We start from the raw sequence: 24,801 nt of genomic DNA on the forward strand, positions 1-24,801 counted from the left end.
TGTTCTTCATGTGATACATAGGAACAGATTGATGGTGGTGTTTTGCAACGACAATGCACAGAAACGCTCTGCCAAAGGTTGCAGCGAAAACGATATTCAAACATTTAACAGCTGTGTGGGTGAAATATCTTACTGTGTACAGACAAAAAAACTGGCAAACGTCACAAATGGTTAAAAACGAAAATGTTGCAGGTGAATAAAGCAATTGTCCCACCACAGTTTTTGTTTTGTTGTAGACACTACGCCCTAAATCAGAGGACCGAATATTGGAGACACCAGAGGCAACCCTATGTCAGGAAATTATTCCAGGAACGATAAATATACCGGAAAGGGGACTTTTGGTGTCAGCCTTCACCTCTCAAGGATCTGTGTTTTGTAGTCCCCCTCCCCCCCCCCCCCAACCTCCTTAATTTCTCTGCCAACTTAGCAGTTATCCCGGACATTAAGGCTGTCCGTCTTAAGTTTATAGTGCAGTTGACCGGCAATCAGGTGACAAAAAATGGACACTTTCCTCATAGTCTAGTTTTCCTCAAGCAGCTTTTTAAACAACGGCGATCTATAGCGAGTGCCCGAAATACCGATTGTAATCAAACCAAAAAGACCAAAACATAAACTGCAGTCTCCGACAACAACAGCTCCAGTTTTGTTCTTAGACCTCTTATTGCCTAGTTCTAGGATTTCAGGTCTTGATCTGCACCACTCTTAAGACCTTGCTCCTCGTTCCTACTCTAGTTTCATTTTGTGCCTTCAACTGTCTCAATCTAACTCCTAGTCTTGCTCTTAAGCCTATGAACAACTCATTCTTGGCTCTTCTGTAGGAGGCCTTTGTGGTCTCTAGGTACCATAAAGTCCTGTTTTTGCACCTCCTACATTTTAGTTTGTAGTTTTGACATAAGCTTTTTTGGGTCTTCTGTGCTCTCTTTATGCATCTTCTTGTACGCACTATCATTTTTTCAGTGGCATATGTATTTGGCCTCCATTACTCGCTACCTTTCAGCATCTCAGCCTCTTCCTACTTCCACTATCACTCACCAGTTCATCCATCCATGCACTCAACTATATGTCTTGCCTACTCGTGTTTCTCTCCAGCTGGCAGAGAGCTAGCCCCACAGGGCACAGTCGAAGCTTCAGTAAATTCTTTAACTTTTTTACTATTGGTCTAGATGGTACTTTAATGAATTATTGTCCCTTGTTTAGCTTGTACAAAGATGATATATCTTCTCGCACACTATCAGTTACCATGCCGAGTGAACTAGGATACAATTACTACCATTAGTATTATAATCCTGCTCAATCTAGTATCATGAACTTCATTCGAACCTTACTCTCGCTGGTACAATTTGGTGGGCTCTAAACGTATTATACCTTGTATCAAAAGCAGTATGTTTATCTCGCTCTAGCTGGTATATGGCTCATACTCTAAAAGATTGGTATTGCTGGAAACATGACAGTAGATTTTAATGTTAAGATACTGCAAAGCTTGATTGAGCACACAAAGTGACCCAAAGCTAGATGTCTCCCACACACACCACACTCCTCAACACTCTAATGACTTACTGTGAGGGGATTGACCTCCAGCACTGGGGGCATCCTGCAGGATAACTGGCATCATTGCTTGTCGGATGGCGATCTCCCAAGCACGGGCAACCTCTAGCCCAACACCACTGTTCTGAGTACTGAAGTTCGCCGGCATGGGGGGGTTCTCTCCGACAAAGAAGGTGGCATTGGCAGTGAAGAGCTCAAAGCAGTGAGGGTTTGTGCCTGGTGGCACTAAAGTGAAGTTGATGGCTGGCTCCACTGCCAGAATTTCGGAAAGGGGGATCGCCTGACAAAGACCGAAATAAAGAGTTAATGACAAGAGAAGTCAGTTTTAACAGTAGGAAGGCTAGGGACAGAGATGGTCTTTCACAAGGGCCAAGTAGTGGGGCTGTAGGGACACAGGTAGTGGAATGTGGCTGTGGCACGTGTCTGGAAAACAGACCTGCCAGAAATAGAGATCTCTTTCCAAGACAAAGATTTAGAATAGCGGAAGTGGCCTTTGACCATGGTGGGAATCAGCTAGGGGAATTGCTTTCTTGTGGGAGATATTTAGGAACAGGAGAAAAGGCAAACAGCAGGCAAAAATGAGTCACAATGAGTGGAGCAAAGACAATGATGTACATGCAGAGACATTGAGTGTGAGTGGCAGAGATGGAGAGAAAGATAGAGGTAATAGAACACAGATAAAGAGAGAACAAAACAAAGATGGCAGAACTGTGAGTGAGATTAACAAATTGACAGAGAACACCATAGACTAAGAGACAGACGAGGTACAATAATAGAAACAAAACCAGAACATTGTGTGTAAAAAAACACTATGAAAACAGGCCAACACATGAAAGCTAACGATATCTATTTCTCAATCAAGAAGACCAGCATATGTATGGAGTCCATGATGGGTGCTCTCACCATGAGTTCAGAGAAAGAAAGACAGCCCTAGTAATCGATGAACTCTCAAGAGACAGGCAAAGACAAGTCCCCCCACAGAAACTTCACACGAGGAGATCATCAGACAGAAAGACCCCTTTGATCGCAGATCCCTTGTGAGTCCAGCAGGGAGAAACCCTTTGGTGGACAATCCCTCTGTGAAAGGAGCAGGAAAAGAGCATGAAAGAGAAAGAAACATATTGCATGAATGACCGTTTTGCAAAGAGGGGCCCCCAAAACTTCAGTAACATAAGGAAAGACAGATACAGCTATTTGGAGCAGAAACACATAAACAAGAGGCCTATCTTTGTAGAACTTCACTGTGAAGCAAAAGTCATTAGGTGGGAAATACCTTGTAGTAGCGGTTGGTCGTGTTGCTCTGAAAAAGGATTATGCACTTGCAGTCCATTCTCCAGTAATGCCGCTTCCTCTAAAAAATGAAACACAAAGTAAAGAAAATTAACGATGAAAGGATAGCCACTTGCAAAGAGCCTCAGGCACCAACAAGTGGAGTTGGGCGAGCCAACAGATTTACAGGGACAGCCGAGCCGAGCCAATGGTCTGGCTCGGATCTTAGAATCCATGCACGAGCTGAGCCTTGAAAATGTCTGCTATGTAAGTCATACAACAAATAACACGTAAAATATGATAAAGCTGCTTCAAAATTCAAGAATGTGTATTTCCTTAACATGTGAAACTTTGACATTAATAAATGACATTATAGCAATGCAACGAAAAGTACTTATTAAATGTTTTTAAGCATGAACCATTTTTGTGCACTAAGAGGCAAGACAACGGTCATGAAAACACTGTACATGACCCAGATTATTATAGAACAACATTACAGTCTATTAAATCAAGCACAATAGGTTTTTGTACAACTGGTATTCTGAACTCACATACTTGAAAACGCTTTCATGTATGTTAATGAATAAAAGGGTTTTGGTGAAATCATTTTTTTGCCTTAGATCACACAATTTTAGCAGAGAAGACGTGATTTATCCAGGTTTTATTTTGTACAAATCAGCCAGGAAATGGGTATTTATTTTTTTATGGTAGGGCTATTTTTAAATCTCAGTGCATTTAAAAAAAGTTTTTTATTGAGCTTGAACTGGATTCTAAGGGAGTTGAAAGCTTTACTGAAGCGTTAGTTAAATTACGCAAAAGTCACATTAATTTTTTTAAAGGCATGAGGAGATTAAGGGATTTGCCTAGAAACACAAAGTTTAACGAACACCGAGACTTCAACTGGATGACAGTTCTGGCCGTAATACCACCCCGTGGGTAGAGGGAGGCTGGCATAAAGAAGCTGCATGAAAGCTCGCTTGTCATGTACTCGAGGTTCCAACAGTACCTCGAGCTAAACCAGAGCCAGGCTTCAGGCTACAGCTTTCAGTGGCTCGCCCACCTCTACCTACAGGCCCAGAAGCTCCAACCAATGTGCCATCGGCTCAAAGTCACAAAAGCTGTCCAACGAGCGACCTGTTGAGTCTGGGGTCCCATTACTGCTGTTACAAGTATCGAGGACCTGAGGTAACCCAGAAAATGTGTACAGAGCTCCAAATTATTCAACTTGTCTTAGCAGTCCCACCTTAAGAAGGACGCTGGATACCATACTCTACAAGGAACATTTTGCCTAAAAGTAACCACTTTCACTGCGTATCAAAATGGAGAGCAATAAAAAGAACCTTTACATTTGCAAACGAGCCTTGCTTGCATGCCATGACATTGTATTTCTACTTAGTGTCTCATCCAGCAATACCTACTTTATATCTTGATACTTGCTAAATAAAAACCATGCATACATCTAGAGGTGCTAAAGAGGCTCACAAAGTGTGCAAAACTCTGAACAATGTAGAGGAAGGCCGCATAATATCCCAATTGGACCACAGACAAGGAGGGACGCTCACGACGAGCTGTTAACTTGGCCAGCGACTGATGCTTCATGTGTTTAAATAGTTCTGTGACAGGGTTGATGAATGTAGCTACAAACCACCAACAGCAATTTAACGGGTCGTGGCTGGGAGAGTACGGTAAGGCATATCCTGATGACTGCCATTGTACCATAAGAGAACGCCTTCTAGAGTGCCGGGAGACCGACCGCTCCTATAGCCTGCACAACCAATCTATTTTTAACTCTTATCATTTTCTTTGCAAACTCTTCTGCTAACGCAGGACCCTATGTCTCACCAGAGTGTCCTTGTTGCTGTAGTGCACCATCCAACCTTCCTTGAGTGTTGTGCTGGACTTTCGAGTAGTGTGTCGTACGGACTGGACAACCCTCATCAACGGAATGTATGCCATGGTGCTGCAAAGGCAGAGACAAGCAAGTCAGAGAAAACACAAGGGACCTGGGTACTTTGCAATGCTCACTGACTGTTTCCTTCAGTCTCCACAGAACAGCGTCAGTCAGTAAACTGTCTCATTCAAAGGGTACTCCTTCCCCTTATTTCATCCAATATGTTAATACCAAAACACTGGTTCCTATTAGAGGGTTCTCCCTAATGTTCAACTCTTCTACAGGACACTGCATAGCGCCTGCTTGCTTTAAACATTGCTTCTGTCATCTCAGCCCCTCTACCTGCTGCCACCTGCGCCTGTCCACTTTATACCACCTCCTTTGATAGTACCTACCCATATACCAATCTTTCCTCCCTGCCATCCACCTCATCTCCTTGCTTATACCTATGCTACCATCTTGCTAAGCACCTGAGTCTTTGCTATCTTTGCTTGCCTCTATCATTTCCTTTTGCCTTGCCTGCCACTCACTTTACTTAACTGCTGCTTGCCTACGATTACTACTGGCAGAATCCAGTTTCACCCTCTAGCCGCCAGATGCATTTTCCTAACACCCCTGTTGATGTGTTAGTCTTGTCCCCAACCTGTCCTGCAACACCTACACCTACCGCCTGTCACTGTCTCCCTAACATCCACTGCTTATGACTGCAAACCTTATCACTAGCCTCTGTTACTAACCGTTACCAGTCCCTCCAATCGTTTCTTCTGACAGCCAGTTGTTAGTGTGCCCTTCCCTGTTTTTGTATGCCAAGCCTCCCCCTGCTTGCTCTAATGTGGTCAGATGAGCATCACATAAAAATTTCACCTTTATAGTGACAATTAGTTTTTGGAAAAAAAACAGTTTGCAGTCTTTCAATACAATAAGCAATTATATAAATTCGTAGCTACAGAGATCTCTGGGCATATCAAAGGAGGAGGGAATGACAGACAGCAGAAGAAGAGAGGTTTATTTTTGTTTAAATATTTAATTGAACACTATTGCGAGTTAGAAGAATAAATCACAAAACAAATGTAGTAACAGAGTATACAGAATTCAATTCTGCCTTGAAAATCTTAATGCAAAGATCAGAAACCGCACTACAAATTTCACTTGGTTCCTCAAACATGACAAAACGTTTTATGCATCTATGCAGAGTTTCTTTTCTGGACGCAATACCAACACAATAAAGTGTGTATCTTGGACCATGTTGTTGCTGTCCAAATGTCAATTAAGAGATGAATTTCCAATGTAAAATAAATAAGCTTCTTAATTCCGTGTTGATAGTGCTCAAGCCTTTAAAATTAACAGCTTGCCTGTCAAAGCTTTTTTTAACAGTCTTCCGTAGTGCATGACGATTGCAAGGTAACAGTGTACATTCATTGTAACCAAGTTTCACAATACAATAAACAAACACTAAAAAATAGAAACCAGAGGCAAATACAATGGTGACAACTTTATAAGGAAATATGAAAGCAACAATAGTAGGGCTAATTTTGTACATCCATTATAACACAGCAGACATTAGAAAAGAAACTGTCACAAAATGTGAGACTTTAAGTATTCCTTGCAGCAAAGATACGTTGGCTTCTTTGTCCGGTCGAGAGGAAGGAAGTTTCAGGCAGTGGTAGTAGAATTAGTGAAGTAGAAATTCTGAGAAAAAGTTGTTCTGCAATTTGGTACCTCAAGTTAGGCATATATCTGCATTGAAGTCTCTTACAATATGTAAGATGGACAGCAATGTGCCTACGATTGGGGGAGTGATTTGATTAATTGATCTGAAGGCAAGGCAACAACGTTTGCGAGGAAGTGTTATCTTGATCCCATCTGAGATGCAAGTTGGAGTGCATCAGATATATGAGTAGTCAGCACTCTAACGTGTTTTGTGTGATTAATATACTATAGTCTTATAGCCCGTCGTAGCGGGCTATACCAGCTATTAAAGGCCCGCTCCAGCATTAAAGGCCCGAGCTGAAGGCGAGGGACTTTAACAAAGCAGCGGGACTTTAATAGCCGGTATAGCCCTGCCTCGAAGGGCTATAAGGCTATTAGAACATTCTGCCACTAGAGGGCAGAATGTTCTAACAAATTAAACAAAGCCTTCAGGGAGCGCAAGGGGATTCAATCTCGCCTTGCAATTTCACGTTTGTCTGTGTTTAGCCTTCACTGTGGAATGTTTTCTCTCATTTTGTTTCCACTGCAGGTGTGGACAAGCCTCATTAGTTAGAATAAAGGAGTTCTTTCTTATTTGATAGCAAGGTATGGGAAGAAGTCGTCGGCTGAAGGAGGAGAGGAGTTCTGAGAGGAGAGGAATGATCAAGGATGAGAGAAGATTACAATTTATCGATGAAGGTGGTGAAATATTCCAGTCGTACCAGAGCTACAGAAATTTACCAAGCAAGAAGTCATGTGGGAGTGTCAACTAGACTGTAGCTGATATAATGTGATGTACTTATTTATGGAGAGAGTTCTTCTTGAGTATTCATAGAGAACAGACCTGTATTTCTGTTTGAGTGGCTTTATGCCATAAACCCCATTGTTGAAGTACTTCTACTGAAGACTAACTGCTGACACAATTCTTTTCTTCTTTTACTTACCTCTACTAGATTTCTTTGGAATAAGGTTGCCACTTTAGAATAGTGTAGGTCAAGATAGATTACTCATGCTTCTTAAGGAGAACTGTCTGATGACACTGAATTGCCAATTCAGTTCCCTAATGGTTTGTATTATTACATTAGCTTTGTACTATATAGGGTACATCTTTTCAGGAGATTTGGACTAGTTCTGACATTTCTGTATTTCTATATGATTATATTGAGATTGATTTACATTGACCTATTCCAAAATGTATAATTAAACTTTACTAACTCGGAATAAATTGTCAAGTGGATTCCTGTGTGGCCACATTGGTTGCACTGTAATGATATGTTAATCAGTGATAGTTTTCTTCCTCTGCTTTTCATGCTTCCACACAGGTCTTTGCTCTAAAAGTAACCGATTGGTCGGGCCCAAGCTCTCACAGCTGCATTTGAATTTTGTTGTGATGGGAAGCCACTGACGGTTGTATAGTATGGTGATACTGTGATTAAACTTATCTGAGGTTTTAACTAGTCCACCTGCTGAGTTCAGTACTGATTTTCTTGCAACGATTGTTGACTTGGGAGGGGGGGGGGGAGGCGGAGCGGCAATTGTGAGGTTTGCATTTTCAGAAAACCATGGGTGTGTGTGCCTGCAGGAGCTGTTTTTAATGGTCTGCGAAGGTTAGGTGATTGATTTTATTAAGTGGGTTAAGAGTCTTGGAAAGTGCCTTGAAATACAGCAGTTACACTCAAAGTGCTGCTCTCCTGACCTTTCGATGTCGCCCCCTGATCACCAGCAGCACTGGACTGCAGCTGACATGACTCAGCACTAAACTTCAGGAAGCTGTTGAATAAACTGATGCCTTAACAGCAAGGCTAGCTAAAGTTAAAAAAGTAACTAAGGTGACCTAAAGCACTTTACTTTAGGAAAACCTTAATTTTTAAAGTAATCTGGCAACAAACGCATGGAAAATGATAAAGTCTATTCAAAATTCAAAAAAGTGTATTTGATTAACATGAAGAACAGTTTCACCTTAGTACATCAGATCATATCAGTGCATTGAGGAGTGTTTTTTCCCTAAAGTCATATTTTTTAAAACATGAACTTAAGACATTCATGATTCCTTCCACCCACACTGACAACAATCGCAATATTGAACTAAGAGGGAAGTCACTAGAGGTGCACTTTTGGGTGGCCTGGGTTGCGATTACACATGGACACCAGTATAATTTATTAAACCAAACACAGGAGAATGGTTCTAATAGCGCACATCCTGAAGTCCGTATTTCAAGGTCCTCTTATATATGATAATGAAATAAGGGAAGGAAAGAGAAATAAAACAATTGCCTACGATCACACAATTTGGTTATGTGGGGAAGCTGGGATTGATCCCAAGTTCTCTGGTTTCACATTGTGCATGTCAGCCACTAGATATACATGATTCACTTCCCCTCCACCTACCTTACAGTCCCCCCCTCCCGCCACCCTGCTGGCATCAATTCGATCCTCAGTCACACCACAGACCAAACTTTTTGGCCTTTGATAACATTTTTTCAAGTACCCATAGGATAGAGGCATTCATTAAAAGAACCATGTGGATACAAAACTGGAGAATAAGGGCCTGATGTAGGTAAATTAGAAATACCGATTTCTTAATAGCGAATTTTACTGATTCGCTATTAAGAAATCGGTATTTCCTATGTAGGTAAAGATCCAGTAAAAAATACCGAATCCTTAATATTCCTTATTACCGAATGGGTAATTGAGATTCAGTAATAAGGAATACCTACCCATTCATTTCTATGGGCTTGGAGGCCCATAGGAATGAATGTGAAGACATTCAGTATTAGCGATTCGGTATTACCGAATCGGTAATACCGGGAGGTATTTCAAGGGTGCCAGGGTGTCCAAAGGGCACCCTGTTGCACCCCTGAAATGTGCATGTGTGCACATGCGGTGCAAATACATGCCCTACGGGCATGGATGTGTGCCACATGGCACTTTAAAAAAAGCAAACAAATGCTTTTTTAAGGGAAATCGGTAATTACCACCAACTTTTCGATTTCTGAAGGCTCAAAAGCACTCTTCAATGTGCTTCCTACATTGCATTTAAGGAATCGGTATTACCGATTCCTTAAAAGCAAGAGCAATAAGGAATCGGTATTAAGGAATCTGTATTTACCGATTCCTTATTTACCGATTCCTAACCAACATTAGGAATGGCTAAATACCAGTCGGTAATGCTGAAATTTACCGATTTTCGGCATTACCGACCGGTATTTACCCACCTACATCTGGCCCTTAGTCTCTGACAGTATTGACAGGACAGTGACTAAGGGTCATAGTTTGGTGGACAGGGTACTTCTTTGCAACAGAGATGGACTACCATACCCACCAAATTCACAGTCTGCCACCCAATAGAATAAAGTTTACTCTGTTGGCATAAACCTTCCACCAACAGCCTGGGAAAGTAAGGACCTCCTAACAATTCAGTGGGGTCAAATGTCTTTTTTACACTTTTCTTTTTATTCATCACTACCAGGAATATCCTGGTGGTGAGGTTCAGTCAAACCCAGTGAGCTCCCTGCAGGGCCATGAAAAAGGAGGGTGGCAGATGTAATTAGTTTTACTTCTGCCCGAGGTTGGATGGTTTGATTGCTATCAACATTGGAAACCAATTTTGGAGTACATCATCGCTCTTAAGAAGGCACAGCTAAAATATACATGTAAAAAAGGCTATTCAGCTGTCAGTGCTTATATCTAACTGTGTAATAAAGTGATTGATACCACAAAATGATAATGTTACTTACCCAGGAAACATCTGTTTGTGGCATGTAATGCAATAGATTCACATTCTATGCATTCTCCTGCCACCTACTGTTGGGCGCGGATGTGTGCAAGTTGTTTTTCTTCAAAGAAGTCTTTCGAGTCACAAGATAGTGTGGTGACTCCTCTTGCTGGTAATAATGCGCTGGTCATCGACTCCATTGTTAGAATGCTTTCCCACACAGCAAGTGAGAATGCAGTGTAAAAATGAAGTGATGTGTAGAGAGCTGTCCATGTAAAAAGAGTAAAGTTAAATGGAAAGATTACTGCAACTTCCATAGGTATCCAGGGAGGAGGGTGGGCGCATGTGATTCTACAGCGCTCCATGCCATGAACAGATGTCTACTGGGTAAGTAACATTTTCTGTTCAAGGCATGTGTTGCTGTAGATACACATGCTGTGCATTGACTGTAAAGCGGTGGCTAGCCTACGGGTGTTGCAATAGACTGAAAAAGTGTATGAAGTATTGCATGTCCAACATTGGCTTGTAGGTAGGTATCAGATCCACACAGTAATGTCTGAAAAAGGCGTGCGGTGTATACCAGGTAGTTGCTTTGCGTAAGTCAGCTATTGGAATGCTTCCCAGGAAAGTCATTGAGGCTCCTTTTTTGTGAGTGGAATGGGCTCTAGGAGGAATGGGCAAAGTCCTCTAAACTTCAGAACAGCAAGTTTGGATGCACTTTACTATCTATCTTTCAATACCGGATTTGGATAAGGACAATCCTTTTTTTGTAGAAAGCAACAAAGAGCGGTTGTGTGTTTCTAAAAGGTTTAGACTTGTCAATGTAGTACGTGAGGGCTCGTTTAACATCCAAAGTATGGAAAGCCAGCACTGTGACCGGATACGCTTGTGGGGAAAGAACAGGGAGTTCAATTGATTGGTTAAGGAGAAACTGAGAGACCATCTTATGGAGGAATTTGGGGTTGGTGTGGAGGACAAAAAGGTTCTTCAAAGGTTAGTGCCTGAAGCTCACTGACACGTTTGAGCGAAGTGATGGCAACTAAAAACATCACCTTACTAGATAGCAACTGAAGGAGCAAGAATGGAGGATTGACCCTCTTAAGATCTTCCATGAAAGTCTTAATAACTGGAATTCTTAAGAGTGAATTGTGTTGCTTGTTCAGAAGATAGGCAGCCACAGCAGCTAGCTGTAGCCATTTAGAAGAGAAGGCCAAACCTTACACCTGCAAGTGAAGTAGATAGCAGGCAATATCCTGCAGTTTGGCTGCCAGAGGGCCAATGTGGTTAGAGTGACAGTAGTACACACATCTCTTCCAACTGGCAGCATACAGGCACAGGTGGTAGGCTGGTGTGCTTCCTTGTGAATGTTCATGCATTCAGGTAGAAGATCATGGTACCCAAACTCGAGGACCTCAGGAGACAGATCGCAAGACTGAGAGACTTAGAATCAGCGTGCCTGATTTCTCCATGGTTCTGGTTGAGAAGGTCCAGCCTGTTGGGGAGCCTCTGGTGCGGACCCACTGAGAGTTCGAGCAGAGTCATGAACCAGAGTTGGCTCGCCCAGGTGGAAGCCATCAGAATGAGTGTAAGACGTTGGCCGAAGGCTCCAAACCACAAAAGGGAGTAGTAGGAGAGAAGGAAAAGCGTAGACCAATATCCCTCACCAATTCATCCATAGTGCACTGACGCTGGACTGTGAGTGGGGTAACTTGGTGGCGAAGCCTGGGCATTTGGCGATTTCTGCTGTGGCTAATAGGTCTATCTCAAGGAAGCCCCATTGGTGGAAGTACTGGAGGAGGACATGCTGGTGGAGCTCCCATTTGTGGACTTGTTGACGCATCCTGCTGAGAAGGTCGACAAACTTGTTGTCCACTCCCAAAAGGGTCAGGACTAGCAGATGGCTCTTGTGTCCGAGAGCTCACCATTAAATGCTCTGGACTAGGTGAGAGAGGAGAAGAGATTGGGTGCCCCCTTGCTTTTGAAGATAAAACATGGTTGTCAAGTTGTCAGTCTTGATGAGAACTACTTTACCAATCAGGTGGGAAAGTAAAGCTTTCAATGCAAGAGGAACAGCTAGTAGTTCCATATAATTGATGAGGAGACCCTGGGGGCTGGGTTGCAACTGATCTTGGCCAGTCAGATCCTGTAAGCGGGCACACCATACCATAAGGGAGGATACCATTGTAATAGTCCTTTGCGGAACTGGGTTGAGAGAAGGCCATCTCTGCAATTGGTTGTTGATGTTCCACTACTGCAGAGAGTGTCAAGTGCAACAGCCGATCAACACTAGATTGTACCAATGACCCATCGCTTAAGACCACTGGTGTGTAAAGCACTCCTGCAACAAAACCATATGTAATCTGGCATGATATACTATGGCAATAACGGAGGCCACCATGTCGAGGAGGTGCAGGACTGTCCTGACCATGGTTTGTCGGTCTGGTTGGAAAAGAGGAATGAGTGTTCAAAAAGACTGTATCCTGTCAGCATCTGGATAGGCCATGCCAACCTCAGAGTTTAAAACTGCCCCCAAGTAGGGCTAGATCTCTAGAGTTGGAGGTGGGATTTTGTGACGTTGATAGTAAAACCTAGTTCTTGAAGCAGGTTGATAGTGACCTGTGTGTGTTTGCTGCATTTCTGTTGAATGGCACTCTTGATGAGCCAGTCATCCAGATAGGGGAAGATGTGGACGACCTGCCTGTGCATGTGAGCGGCCACTACCATAAGGCACTCAGTTAACACCCTGGAAGCAGTGGTGGCTCAGAAGGAGAACACCTTGAATTGGTACTGCCGTCCTATGACAAAAAACCTGAGGTGTCTGCAATGTGCCAGATGGATTGGAATGTGGAAATAGGCATCCTCAGGGTGAGAGCAGCCATGATGTTGCCTGGATGGGGGACAGGTTCTATGGCCTCTTTGAGAAGGTGTCTTGGACCTCTTTCCTAAGTAGCCTTTGGTGTTGTGGGGAGAGTTTGTGTTTGCGTGATGGAACGCTGGGAGGTGTGGAAGTTAGCCCCAGACAATAACCATGGTGGACAATATTCAACACCCAGTGGTCAGAGATGAAGTTCCACCAAGAGGGAGAGAACCTTTGGACCCGACAAGTGTTATGTGGTTGGGGGGAGGAGAGGTAAGTCAGAGGTTTGAGGTGGGGGTAGCTCCTTTGGGAGAGCCACTCTTACCTCTGCCTCTGGAATTATTACCCCTATAGGAACCTCTGAAAAACCCCTTAGGAGAGGACTGCTGGGCCTGTGGATGCTGGTAGGCCGGGGAGGCATCTGAGGAGTTGGACTTCGAGCCTCCACGGAAGGGTGCGGTTAAAGGAGCAGCGATTAACCAGAGTTTGAAGAGTGTCTATAGCCTTCAATGTCTCCATATCCTATGTTTTTTTCCAGCATCTGGTCAACTTGCGGGCTGAACAGATGTTGACCATCGAACAGCAAGATGAGCATATTTTGCTGAATGTTCAGCTTAAAGCCGGAGACACAGAGCCAGACATGCCTGTACAGAAGGACACTGGAGTGGATTACCCTCATAGCTGTGTCCACAGCACCTGGGGTGCAGCATATGGTAGGTTTAGAGAGCTGCTTCCCCTCCGTAATGATCTTGTAACTCCACTTTTTGTGTTTATCTGGGAGATGTTGGAGGAGCACCTCCATCTCATCCTAATGGGCATGGTCAAGCCTAGAGAGGAAGATGACAGAATGGGGAGTTCGCCAGTGGTTGGATGATTGTGCAATCACTCTTTTGCCCTCTGCATCAATGCGTTTACTCTCCTTGCCTGGTGGAGGGGCCTCACCAGTAGAGTGGGAGTTATTCATCTTATGGGCAGTACTAATCACCACCAAGTCTGGCAGAACTGCTCCCGTATGTATAGTGGACAGTAGGGGATGCATTTTCTCTTTCTCCCTGGTAGTGATGATCCTGGCATGTATGGGAGCCTGAAAAATATCAGGGGTGGGGATGGATGCCCCTGAGCTGGTACTAGGTGGAGTAGTGAGTGGAGGAAAGGGTTTCAAAAAGGAAGTCCTCTTTCCAAGACTCCATGTGGAGATCTACTGTAAGAAGGGAGGCAGCCCTAACAATCAGCTAAGATGCCTTAATGTATGCTTATGCACTGGTTCAAACAAATGCAATATTAGCTCACTTGGGCTTCGTACCCTGCCATGGAATCCAAATTAGGCTCTGTGTGGTGGATACGCCTTTCTACCTTTTTGTAAGGAGGTTTTAATAACTGGAAAATAGAAAACTGGTTTACAATTCTTATCGTGTAAACTGAGCAAATTTACACCGAGTTAAGCATAGTAAGAATGCAGTTTAGAGATTTCAGCAGGTATTGATCACCCTATCATTTGTCTGTTGTGTTTGACACTCATTGTGATGACACACTAAAAGAGAATAGTTAACAGTCAGCATACCACAGCAATGTTTCTGTGGTTCCTTCAAGTTTGGAAAGCATAAAGTATTTATCTGGTAAATTTAACAATCAAAATTGGTTAGGTCAGAGTAACTGCATGTAATGTAACTGACTAAGTGTGAAGGCAAGGCTAATGTGAGATCCTAAGCTATGTGTCAACTGAACCGTGTTGCGGCACACAACCAAGAAAGTGTGGCACATGTCTCACCTCCAGATAAGAAAGTCTGAATGCTGGACAGTTAGAACCAGGGTGAATATGTCATCATTGTGTGTGCCTGTTAGGTGAAGTAATGAAATAAATACAAATGCACCAACTGTGTATTTTAGGTAAGCACTGCTCATTCTATAAAACCAGAGAAACAATATTGTAAAGCAACATTAAAAAAACACTAAAGGTTAATGCAATTGTTGAGATGCTTGGGTTGCAAACTAAATAGATTTCTGCTCCAGATAGTTATTCTCTATATTTCTAAAATTCTGTTATTGTCTTTGTCAAATTTTTTAAGAACTTGTTTTGTGACTTGGAAATGCAACTTGCCTATGTTATTACTAGCTTCACAGAAATGTTGGCCAACAGGGTACTTTTCAGAGTTGTTTTACACTCTTGTTTTATATTGCATTTTCATTTTATGTTCGCATTTTCCAACGTATTTTCCCACAGAGCACGCATATAGTTAGTAGTCTCACATGTAAACGTGTCTGCAACCTTGTATTTCTTCGATGTATATGGATTTTTTAAAATTTCTGTTTACTTTATTACAGCACCAGTGTGCACAGTAGTGACCAGGTATAATCCCAATTAGTTTATTGTCTTTTGACGTGTGTTCTTCTTTGATTTTCTATTTGTTTAAACACACAATTTATTTTAAGTTCTTATATGTATGGTGTGCAAACTGGGGTTTCGATTTTTAGGAATAATATACACATACATACAAGGGTTGTTTGTGAAAGTGCTCTTGAAGTCTAATTCAAGTTGCAAGATAGGTCAACGTTTCAAGATTAAAAAACAAGCGCATCCAAAAGAATACCCATCAATAAAACAAACTTATGGTCATAATATCAGCCCAGTAAAAATGAAGTTCGCCAAAATAATGAATATGTATTAATGTTATATATTCAAAAATATATATTTTTTTAAACAGACGTACATAGACACAATTGCGGCCAGGAAGCAAACACACAAATATAACATTAACTACAGATAAACAACATTATACTACACACAAAAATAAGATAGTGTGGTTAAAAATGTGTATGTCTGAACAGAAGTATCTGCTCGTACTGTAAATTATATTTCAATGATAATGGTGCAGAGTAATAATAGACAGCTTACTTGAGACCATCTTCAAGACAACAGGCTTCCTAAAAAATGTTTAAGTTCCCAATGCGAAAAATAGGACATTCAAAACTGGGCATCAGCATTATTAGTTGTCACTAAAATACCAAGATACTTGTGGAGTATTTAATTTATTCTGAAGAGGTCAATAGATCCATGACAAGATTTCCAATACCCTATAGCTGTGCAGCATGATATAGGAAAAAGCAATTGGGAAAAATGCTCACCGTGAGTTGTCACCACTGGGTGAACCCACAACATCTCTACAATCCAGTTTATAAAACAACTAATGTAGAAAAGAGTCATGCATCCTTATATTTCTACCACATTTAAAGTTAGGCCCAATATTATAAACAGCCCTGTGAGTTTTACAGGTGGGTTACATGCAACCATACTCACTATGACTAATGCATAAAAGAGCCATGCACTCTTCAATTGCAAGGTTCTGTATATTCAAAAATAAGCTAACTCAGTGGCTACTGGAAAGTAACAGTCGAGAGTAATTATAGAACATCCATTGAACTGCTACATTATAACCATGATGTACAGCTTTTGCACACCATGTACAACGATTCTCTTGCAATACTAGTATCGTATCCAGGTTAGTTTCCATTTGTTATTTTAACCAAGTCTATAACAAAACCATCTTATGTCAGTGACATTGTGGTTGTTTTAATGTAATGTTCCACAAGTGGTGCATCATAAACTTTATATGCGATACGTTTGATACTTTAATATATGCTTGTGGAATGGTTGGGGTGTTTTTTCAATATACCGAAGCCAAGATGGACATTATTCTGTGTGTTACAATTTCACACCTGTCTCAGTTTACATTTTTTGCCATTGGTCCAGAATTTTTTTAATTTTTGATGTAGATGTACATACTGAACATTTACCACATGTTCAATGTCCTGTAATCTTGTTATGTCCCCACATTGGGGAAGCTCATTGTTTTTATATGATCTTTTCTTTAGGCTGCCACTGATGTATTCCTAAAATGAAGAGTCCTCATGAAAGTAAACTCAGGTTTTCCCAGGGTGAAGTTGTGGCAATGTAGTAGTTGCCTATTTTGAGATAACTTTTAAATTCTTGCTAGATTTTGTTCCTATTATGGAGGCACTGGCAAATGTATCCATAATGTTTCTTTCTTTCTCCACAAAGGAGACTCAGGTTTATTATATCATACTCTCTTAAATGATCGTTTTAGCAGTCTGAATGAATAACCTCGACGGACAAGTTTATCACGCAGTAGTTTAGCCTCTGAAAAGTAATCTTCCATTTTACTACTACTACTACTACTACAACTACAACAAAAGCATATACAATTTCCTAAATGGGAGATTATCATGCAAACACCTAGGGTGATTACTGTTATACCCGTGTAAGGTACTTTTCTCCATTAACTGTGTGTACAGGCTGGTATAAAGATGGCCATGTTCATGAGTGATGAATAAGTCAAGAAAGTTCATTTTAATTTTATCATATTGTAAGGTAAATGAGAAGTCTAGGCTTTTGACTTTTGCCCTGTATGACATTTTAATAGAATAACTAAATTGTCCCTCCAAATTTTTAAGATATCTTCAAAATAACAAATACAGAGTTGGATATAAATGTAAAATGTATTCAGTGCAATATTATTTATTATTTATTTATTTAAGGTTTTTGTAAAGCGCGCAGTAACCCTGGAGCATCCCAGCGCTAGAACCTGTGGTCAGGAGGGGACATCACGGAAGGGGAGGAAGATCAAGGGAAGAGAAAAGTTTTCAGAGCCTTCCTGAACTGCAGGAGGTTCGGTTCGGTCCTTAGTCTCCGGGGGAGGCTATTCCATCGTTTGGCGGTGTGTACCGAGAAGCGGCGGCCTCCCGACCGTGCTTTTTTTACTCTGTGAACAACAATGAGGTTCTCTTGGTTTGACCGAAGTGCTCTGGTGGCTACGTAGGGAGTGATGAATTTATTGAGAATGAGTGGACCTTTGTGATGAAGTAGTTTATGGGCCAGACAGAGGGCCTTGAAGACAACCCTCTCTCTGACTGGGAGCCAGTGAAGCCAGTGAAGAATATATACAGTTATATACAGTACACTCATCAAATGTGGACAAATGCATATTTTCTACACCAGAATAGTCCTATATGACAACAACTTTCTCTTTGAGGAGAAGTTTCATCAACAAGTGAAGGGGACTGTGATGGTTGCAAGCCCCCAAGTATAGGTCTATACTTGGGGGGAAAACTGCACACTATGGATGTTTCTAATTAGGAACTCCTACCTAATGCTTCAATGACGAGTTACCTGTGGCAGTGGCTCTATGTACTTTGCATATACGGTTATGCTAATGTGCTATTATATTTTTTTTTTGGGGGGTGGGGTCCTCCATTTCAATGCTTCATTATTGGATTCTTTGTTATCTTATCATAATTACTGATTATGAAAAATAAGTAACGTTGGTACCCTTTTCAGTCCACAGGCAAAGAGGCTAAAGGCACTTATGCTATAGTGCAAGATGATTTTTTATGCTTGTTTTCGCCTGCTCCAGTAAATTCGCAGCTTGGGCAAGTAAATGGTTTTAATATGTATGCCAAGGTTAGTTACCTCACAAGGGGTTGTCCATCAATGCATTGAGGCCACCAGAGATGCCCTTGAAAACCTTTGTCATTTCAAACCCGTTTGGTTCCTAATTCGCCATAAGAGAGTATTAGGAAATGTCCTTTACTAAAAAAGAGTATTACATGCAAAATCACGTCAACACATATAATGGTTTACCTGTGTCAGTGTTTAATTTTGAGGAAAAAACACTTTTTTCCCCTAAGGAGTGAAAATGCCATGGTTGTTGTATAATAAGTCCTTTTCTTGATTCTACCTTATTTTTCTTTCTTCCACCCCCTACACTTCCGTCTTTGTCTAACTAATAGTTATTTTTTGATTCCTGCATTTTTATTGTGTTCCAACCAATCTCTTCTTCCTCCTTTCTACAATGCCTGCCCTTTGCTTAAGTTCGGTCAAGAACAAGAATGAAAAATAAGTTGGGTGCCTCAAAAATTAGTAGCTGTGCTCAGCACATGCAACTGCTTGCACAAGTTACCCACAGGACTGTGTGAACTTTGTGTTCCTCTTTACAGTGTTGCTTTTGTAGAAGCTGTGTGATTCTGACTGTTTTACAACTGACATTGGGATCTCTCCCTAAACTGCAGCTGCAACCCATTCGAGAACAGTCTGTTAGCTCTACAGAACCAGATGATTCACAAAGCCATCAGCGGTTGTAAATTCAGCCTTAATGTGTAATGGCACAAGTCTTAAGTAAAGTGTACATGGGTTCAGAAACAGTGAAATTGCACTGGCAAATCTACTTACTCATGTATTCTATTACCCCCACTTTAGTGGAATATTACACTTGGGTGGGAAGTGTTATCCCTCGGCAAGGACACCCATTGAAGTTTGTGAACACCCACACGCTCGAGAGTTTGTGAATATTCACAAACTATTTTCCAACTAGTTTTCACCACAGGAAAGAATCAGAGATTTACTTCTGTTGAGGAAAGGACTAACAGCCTGATTCATCAAGCCGAATTGCGCTCGCAAAGGGCCAGAATCTGAGAATCTGGCCCTTTGCGAGCGCAATTTTTGCATTTGGGATTCGTCATCCCAAATGCAAAAATCGGTAATTGCTAATTCGCTAAATTGCGAGGAATTACATTTAAGGAATCTTTATTTGAGATTCCTTAAATGCAATTCATCAACCATTTTTAAATTGCTAAATCGCAATTTCGGGCCGCTATTTACCGAGAGGTCAGACCTCTCGGTAAATAGCAAAAACTTAGAAAAATGCTTTTAAAAGCATTTTTCTAAGTTGCATGTTGCACACACACACATGTCCTTTGGACATGTGTGTGCGCAACACCTGTTTCAATTTGCATTTAAGGGGTGCTACAGGGTGTCCTTTGGACACCCCTGGCACCCTTTAAATCGCTATCTTATTTGCGAGTAGCAAATTGCTAATCGCAAATAAGGAATACTCCCCATTCATTCCTATGGGCCTTTTGGCCCATAGGAATGAATGGGGAGTTATTCCTTATTTGCGATTAGCAATTTGCTACTCGCAAATAAGGAATGTGTAGGAATCGCTATTTATTTAGCAATTCCAACATGAATACCGTTTTGCGAGTCCTTAATAGCGATTCGCTATGAATCGCTATTAGGGGCTCGCAAAACCGCCCGTTGATGAATCAGGCTGTAAATCCCTTTACATGGTGGAAATGAGAAAGTAACCTCCGCATAGAGTCAAGATGCCATCAATGAAGTGTTGTTATAGAAGCATTCATCTGTCCAACTGTTGTCAACAGCTTAAAAATGTACATGGCATTGGCTTCAGTTCTGGGGTTAACAGAAACCGTTCAATAGTTTCCAGTTTGCAAAGTATGGGATGGATGTGTACAAGGCACTTGTATATATGGTATGCAAAGTCATTTCCCTGCAAGTTTAATATCCAAGATGCGCAAAAGTTTACAACATAGCTGTGTTGTCTTCAAGGTATGGCAGTTGATTTTGTATTATAGGTAGTAAAAAGCGGTCTGCGTGCTTTCCAACATTTTCATGGACAGAGTCAAAACTGCTGACTTTAGTGCAAAAAGGTGGATCTTTCAAGCTTCTGTCAACCTGTGGTAGAAGGTAAATCCATGGGTTGCCTGGATAATACATCAGGAAGTAATGTTTGGTGTCACTGTCAAACCAGTACACCATCTCAGCATCCTTTAGAATCGTGTTGAAATTCAATGGGGGCTCTTCCCCTAAATTCTGGTACACTGTTTCCTCTGACAAGTTCTTCAACTTTTACAAGTGGTCATAACTACATGAGCCCCTCCTTTGTCAGTAACTCAGTACATTATCAAGGAATCTATTGTCAAGCTTCTCATGAATCCTTGTTCCTTGATTTGGAAACTCTCATCGTTTTTTCTTATATTGTGTTTTATTACATGTAGCACCAAGTTCTCAAAGATGGCGAACATAGGTTGTGAAAGGTGAAAAGGCGTCTCTACAGACATATTTATCAATATAATACAGCATTTTTTAAGATGGGTATGAATGCCCACTTAGCAGTCGCGGTACAAAAGGGGGTGGTGATGGACGGAGCATCTGAACCAATCAAACACTCACACCCAGTCAAAAGATCTGGGTTTAATCCATCACCGTTCTTTAGCCTACTCTGCCACCCCAGTTCAGACATGGCTATATGCAAATCAGTCTGACCCTGTGCCTCATGGGAACAGTCCAGCCCGAACTGCCAAGCCATGCCTTCCCTGGACCGGAAACAAGCTTCCGAGGACCGGTTTCTGGCATTACAGCCGTCTTCAGCCAGGCTTGCTTGAATCCAGTGGCAAAGTGAGCAAGGGACTCACGTCTGAGCATACCCTGACAATTTATGGCGAACAAAGCGGTACAAAAGGGGGTGGTGATGGACGGAGCATCTGAACCAATCAAACACTCACACCCAGTCAACAGATCTGGGTTTAATCCATCACCGTTCTTTAGCCCACTCTGCCACCGCAGTTCAGACATGGCCATATGCAGATCAGTTGACTGGGGGTGAGTGTTTGTATTGTCAACTCTCCGTCCATCACCACCTTTGGTTTTTCTTTGTTCGCCCTAAGTTGGCAGGGTATGCTCAGACGTGAGTCCCTTGCTCACTTTGCCACTGGAGTCAAGCAAGCCCGGCTGAAGACGGCTGTAATGCCAGAAACCGGTCCTGGGAAGCTTGATTCCGGTCCAAGGAAGACATGGCTTGGCAGTTCGAGCTGGACTGTTCCCATGAGGTACAGGGTCAGACTGATTTGCATATGGCCATGTTCGAAATGGGGTGGCGGAGTGAGCTAAAGAACGGTGATGGGTTATACCCAGATCAGTTGACTGGGGGTGAGTGTTTGTATTGTCAACGCTCCGTCCATCATCACCTTTGGTTTTTCTTTGTTCGCCCTAAGTTGGCAGGGTATGCTCAGACGTGAGTCCCTTGCTCACTTTGCCACTGGAGTCAAGCAAGCCCGGCTGAAGACGGCTGTAATGCCAGAAACCGGTCCTGGGAAGCTTGATTCCGGTCCAGGGAAGACATGGCTTGGCAGTTCGGGCTGGACTGTTCCCATGAAGTACAGGGTCAGACTGATTTGCATATGGCCATGTTCGAACTGGGGTGGCGGAGTGAGCTAAAGAACGGTGATGGGTTAAACCCAGATCAGTTGACTGGGGGTGAGTGTTTGTATTGTCAACGCTCCGTCCATCATCACCTTTGGTTTCACTTAGCAGTCGGACAGATGCCCAACACCAGAAAATCATTCCCCACGTTGCGGTGGAAACCTTTACTCTTGTGGAGTGAGCCTGGAGGCCCTCTAAGGTTCCTTTCAGGCCATGGCATAGTAAATCTTTATGCACAGAAAGATTCACCTGGACAAGGTTCATTTCGCATCGGACTTTCCATTCTTGGCACCAGCAAAGGCAATAAAATGCTGTTCCTCCACTGGGTGCACCTTTATGCACTTAACGGAAAAGGTATGAGCTCTATTTGGGTTCAACATGTTAAGCATCACCTTCTCCTCAGAGGGGTGAGGTGGAGAGGAAAATGCAGGGAGAGTAAAGGACTGTTGGTCAGGCAAATTAAGAAGGTGGAAAGGGCCAACAAAGAACCTTTAACAAGAGCTGCGCCCACTGCAAGTAGAGGTTCCACAGCAGAACCAGCATATACTAATGGTCACAGGGGACCAGCAGGATGCATGAAGCCAGGAGGCCAAGAAGCCTCCTAACAATCCACGCTGTGAGTGACAAAGAAACATTTGGACCATTACCTGAATGCCACAGAGCCTAGGGTGACCCACTGAATGAAAACTCCAGGCATGGCAAAAGAGTGACAGTGGTCTGCCCGTGGCTGATGATGTTGTGAGTCCACCTTCAACAGTCATTCATTGAGCTATGGGAATAAACACGTCATGACCTGTAAGGATGGGCACATAGACACCCTCATCATGAAAGTAAGGACCCGAGATGCGGCGGAAAGGTAGGAAAGTAAACAGGAAGTGTGATGACCCCTATGCATTTGTGGGATGGCAGGACACGTACAAGAAAGTATGTGTACTATAACTCTAAGGACACCATCCAGTCCCTTGAATCCAGGGTAGAAAGGACCTGGGCCCAAGTCAACATCTTGAACTTGTCCTTCCAAAGGAATGTGTTCCGAAGTCAGAAAACTAATATTGGTCTGAGTTCTAAATATCAGGAGTAGCATCTTCTGTCACTCTTTGTCCCCACAGACTGAAATTTGTGGGCAGGAGAGATCTGTAGAAGTCTGAATAACACAGGTTGAACATGAGGGGAACATGGTAAATAAAATGAGGGGAGAATAACCATGCTAAATGCTAGCAGTACTCACTTGCCTGAGGTAAATACAAGCTACCAGAGCAGGCAAAAACCTACTGGCTGCATATCCATGGTGAGGAAATCACGCCAGCTTGGCAAGCAGTGGGGGGAAGTTAAAGAGGACTGCTCTGCTACCAGGTCCCCTTGAATTGTTACAAGGGTGTGATCACTACTGTAGAGGTTGCCCTGACTTCCTCTGGGGATTGTTGAGACCCCGAGAATATCCTCTAAACATTTAGTAATGCTGGTGGAATTGACAGTCCAGAAAAAGCAAACTCAAAGAGCTGGGCGTTGCATGGCATGTCTTTGAAGCACTTCAAACAAAGTTGGTGTTTTCACCAAGGAGCCTGGAACCAACAAATGGCATACCCATAAGGGATTCTTACACAACCCTAGAAAATCCTGTGATGCTCTTCCAGGCTTAATGCCTGATCACTACTCCAGTGCCTACTGCACGAACTGCTAAGTTCATCGTGTCTAGAATGGCCTTCAATACATACTCAGCTGCTATCTAGTCAGTCTTGTTTTATCTATGCAAAAGCATTTCAGAATTCATCAGGAATGGTAGGCATGATGTTGCTAGACATATACCAATGGAAAGGAAGTGTGTAGTGTCCCAGCAAGCAGATGGCATTTAGAAACCTTAAAGCGAAACTGGCAGAGGAAATTACTTTTCCCAAATGAATCAATGCACTTTGATTCAGTCTGTCCAGCAGTAGGGAATTTGTTGGGAATCACTTTGCTGGTGCAAGCTTTCACCACCAAGCTATCTGCATTCTAGTAGGTTGTTTAAAAAAGCCAGGAAACTGGGACGAACCGAGGATGGCTGGCCACTGGAAAACCCATTGGGGGGAGACAAATACAGCTTAGACCAATGTTTCTGTCAAAAAAGCCAGCAAGGGTTCCAAGTAACCGGTCCAGGATGTATGATTTCAATCAATAGATTTGCCCCAGTCTATATTGTAGGTAGTTGAAGGTTCAGCACTTCGGCAGTTCTGCAGACTGATACGACAAAAAAAGACACTCTCCTCCTCAGGTGGCCCTTGTGGCAAGTTCAACCCTGACTCAGGGAAAGTATACAGACCACTGGCATTCTGTAGGATTTACACATAGGCCAGCATCCGTGTAATGAGGAGGGAGTTTATTATCTACCTGCTTATCATAATTATCACGCAGAACATTTTGAAGGCTATTAACAACATCTGAATCTTATCAGAACAAAGCTTGCAATAGTACTGTGGTCTACAGAGGTGCTGGGGTTCATCCAAAGTCGGGTGCTGTGCCTTGACAATCTCCTAAAACAAGGGCCTAACATGGACCAATATTCGATCTCCAGATTGGAAAGAGGTGCATGTTCCAGAGTTAACTCCACTACATTGAAAAACGACAACGGAGGAACTGGAACCTACTAGGCCTCTGGCACATGAGTGAAAGCATGAACTGGTGCCAGCTGGGAGGCAGAAGCCCAACAGGGACAATCTGCACCAGGGGAAGGCCCCACATGTGCAGATAGACTGGGGGCTGCTGAGGCTCCATGGAGCATAAAG

At 42.6% G+C, this 24,801-nt stretch overlaps 1 protein-coding gene across 1 annotated transcript in view; it reads right to left on the bottom strand.

Moving 5' to 3' along the window:
* PRKD2 (protein kinase D2) overlaps positions 1-24,801 on the bottom strand; it is a 360,755-nt gene that overhangs the window by 48,101 nt on the left and 287,853 nt on the right. Inside the window, exons 8-10 of the mRNA XM_078660993.1 lie at positions 4,657-4,774; positions 2,819-2,896; positions 1,558-1,825 (exon numbers count right to left, since the gene is read on the bottom strand). Of these exons, the coding sequence (XP_078517119.1) occupies positions 1,558-1,825; positions 2,819-2,896; positions 4,657-4,774 (464 nt within the window). The remainder of the gene's footprint in view (positions 1-1,557; positions 1,826-2,818; positions 2,897-4,656; positions 4,775-24,801) is intronic.

This window comes from Lissotriton helveticus, chromosome 9, assembly GCF_964261635.1.
Source record: "Lissotriton helveticus chromosome 9, aLisHel1.1, whole genome shotgun sequence".
NCBI lineage: Eukaryota > Metazoa > Chordata > Amphibia > Caudata > Salamandridae > Lissotriton > Lissotriton helveticus.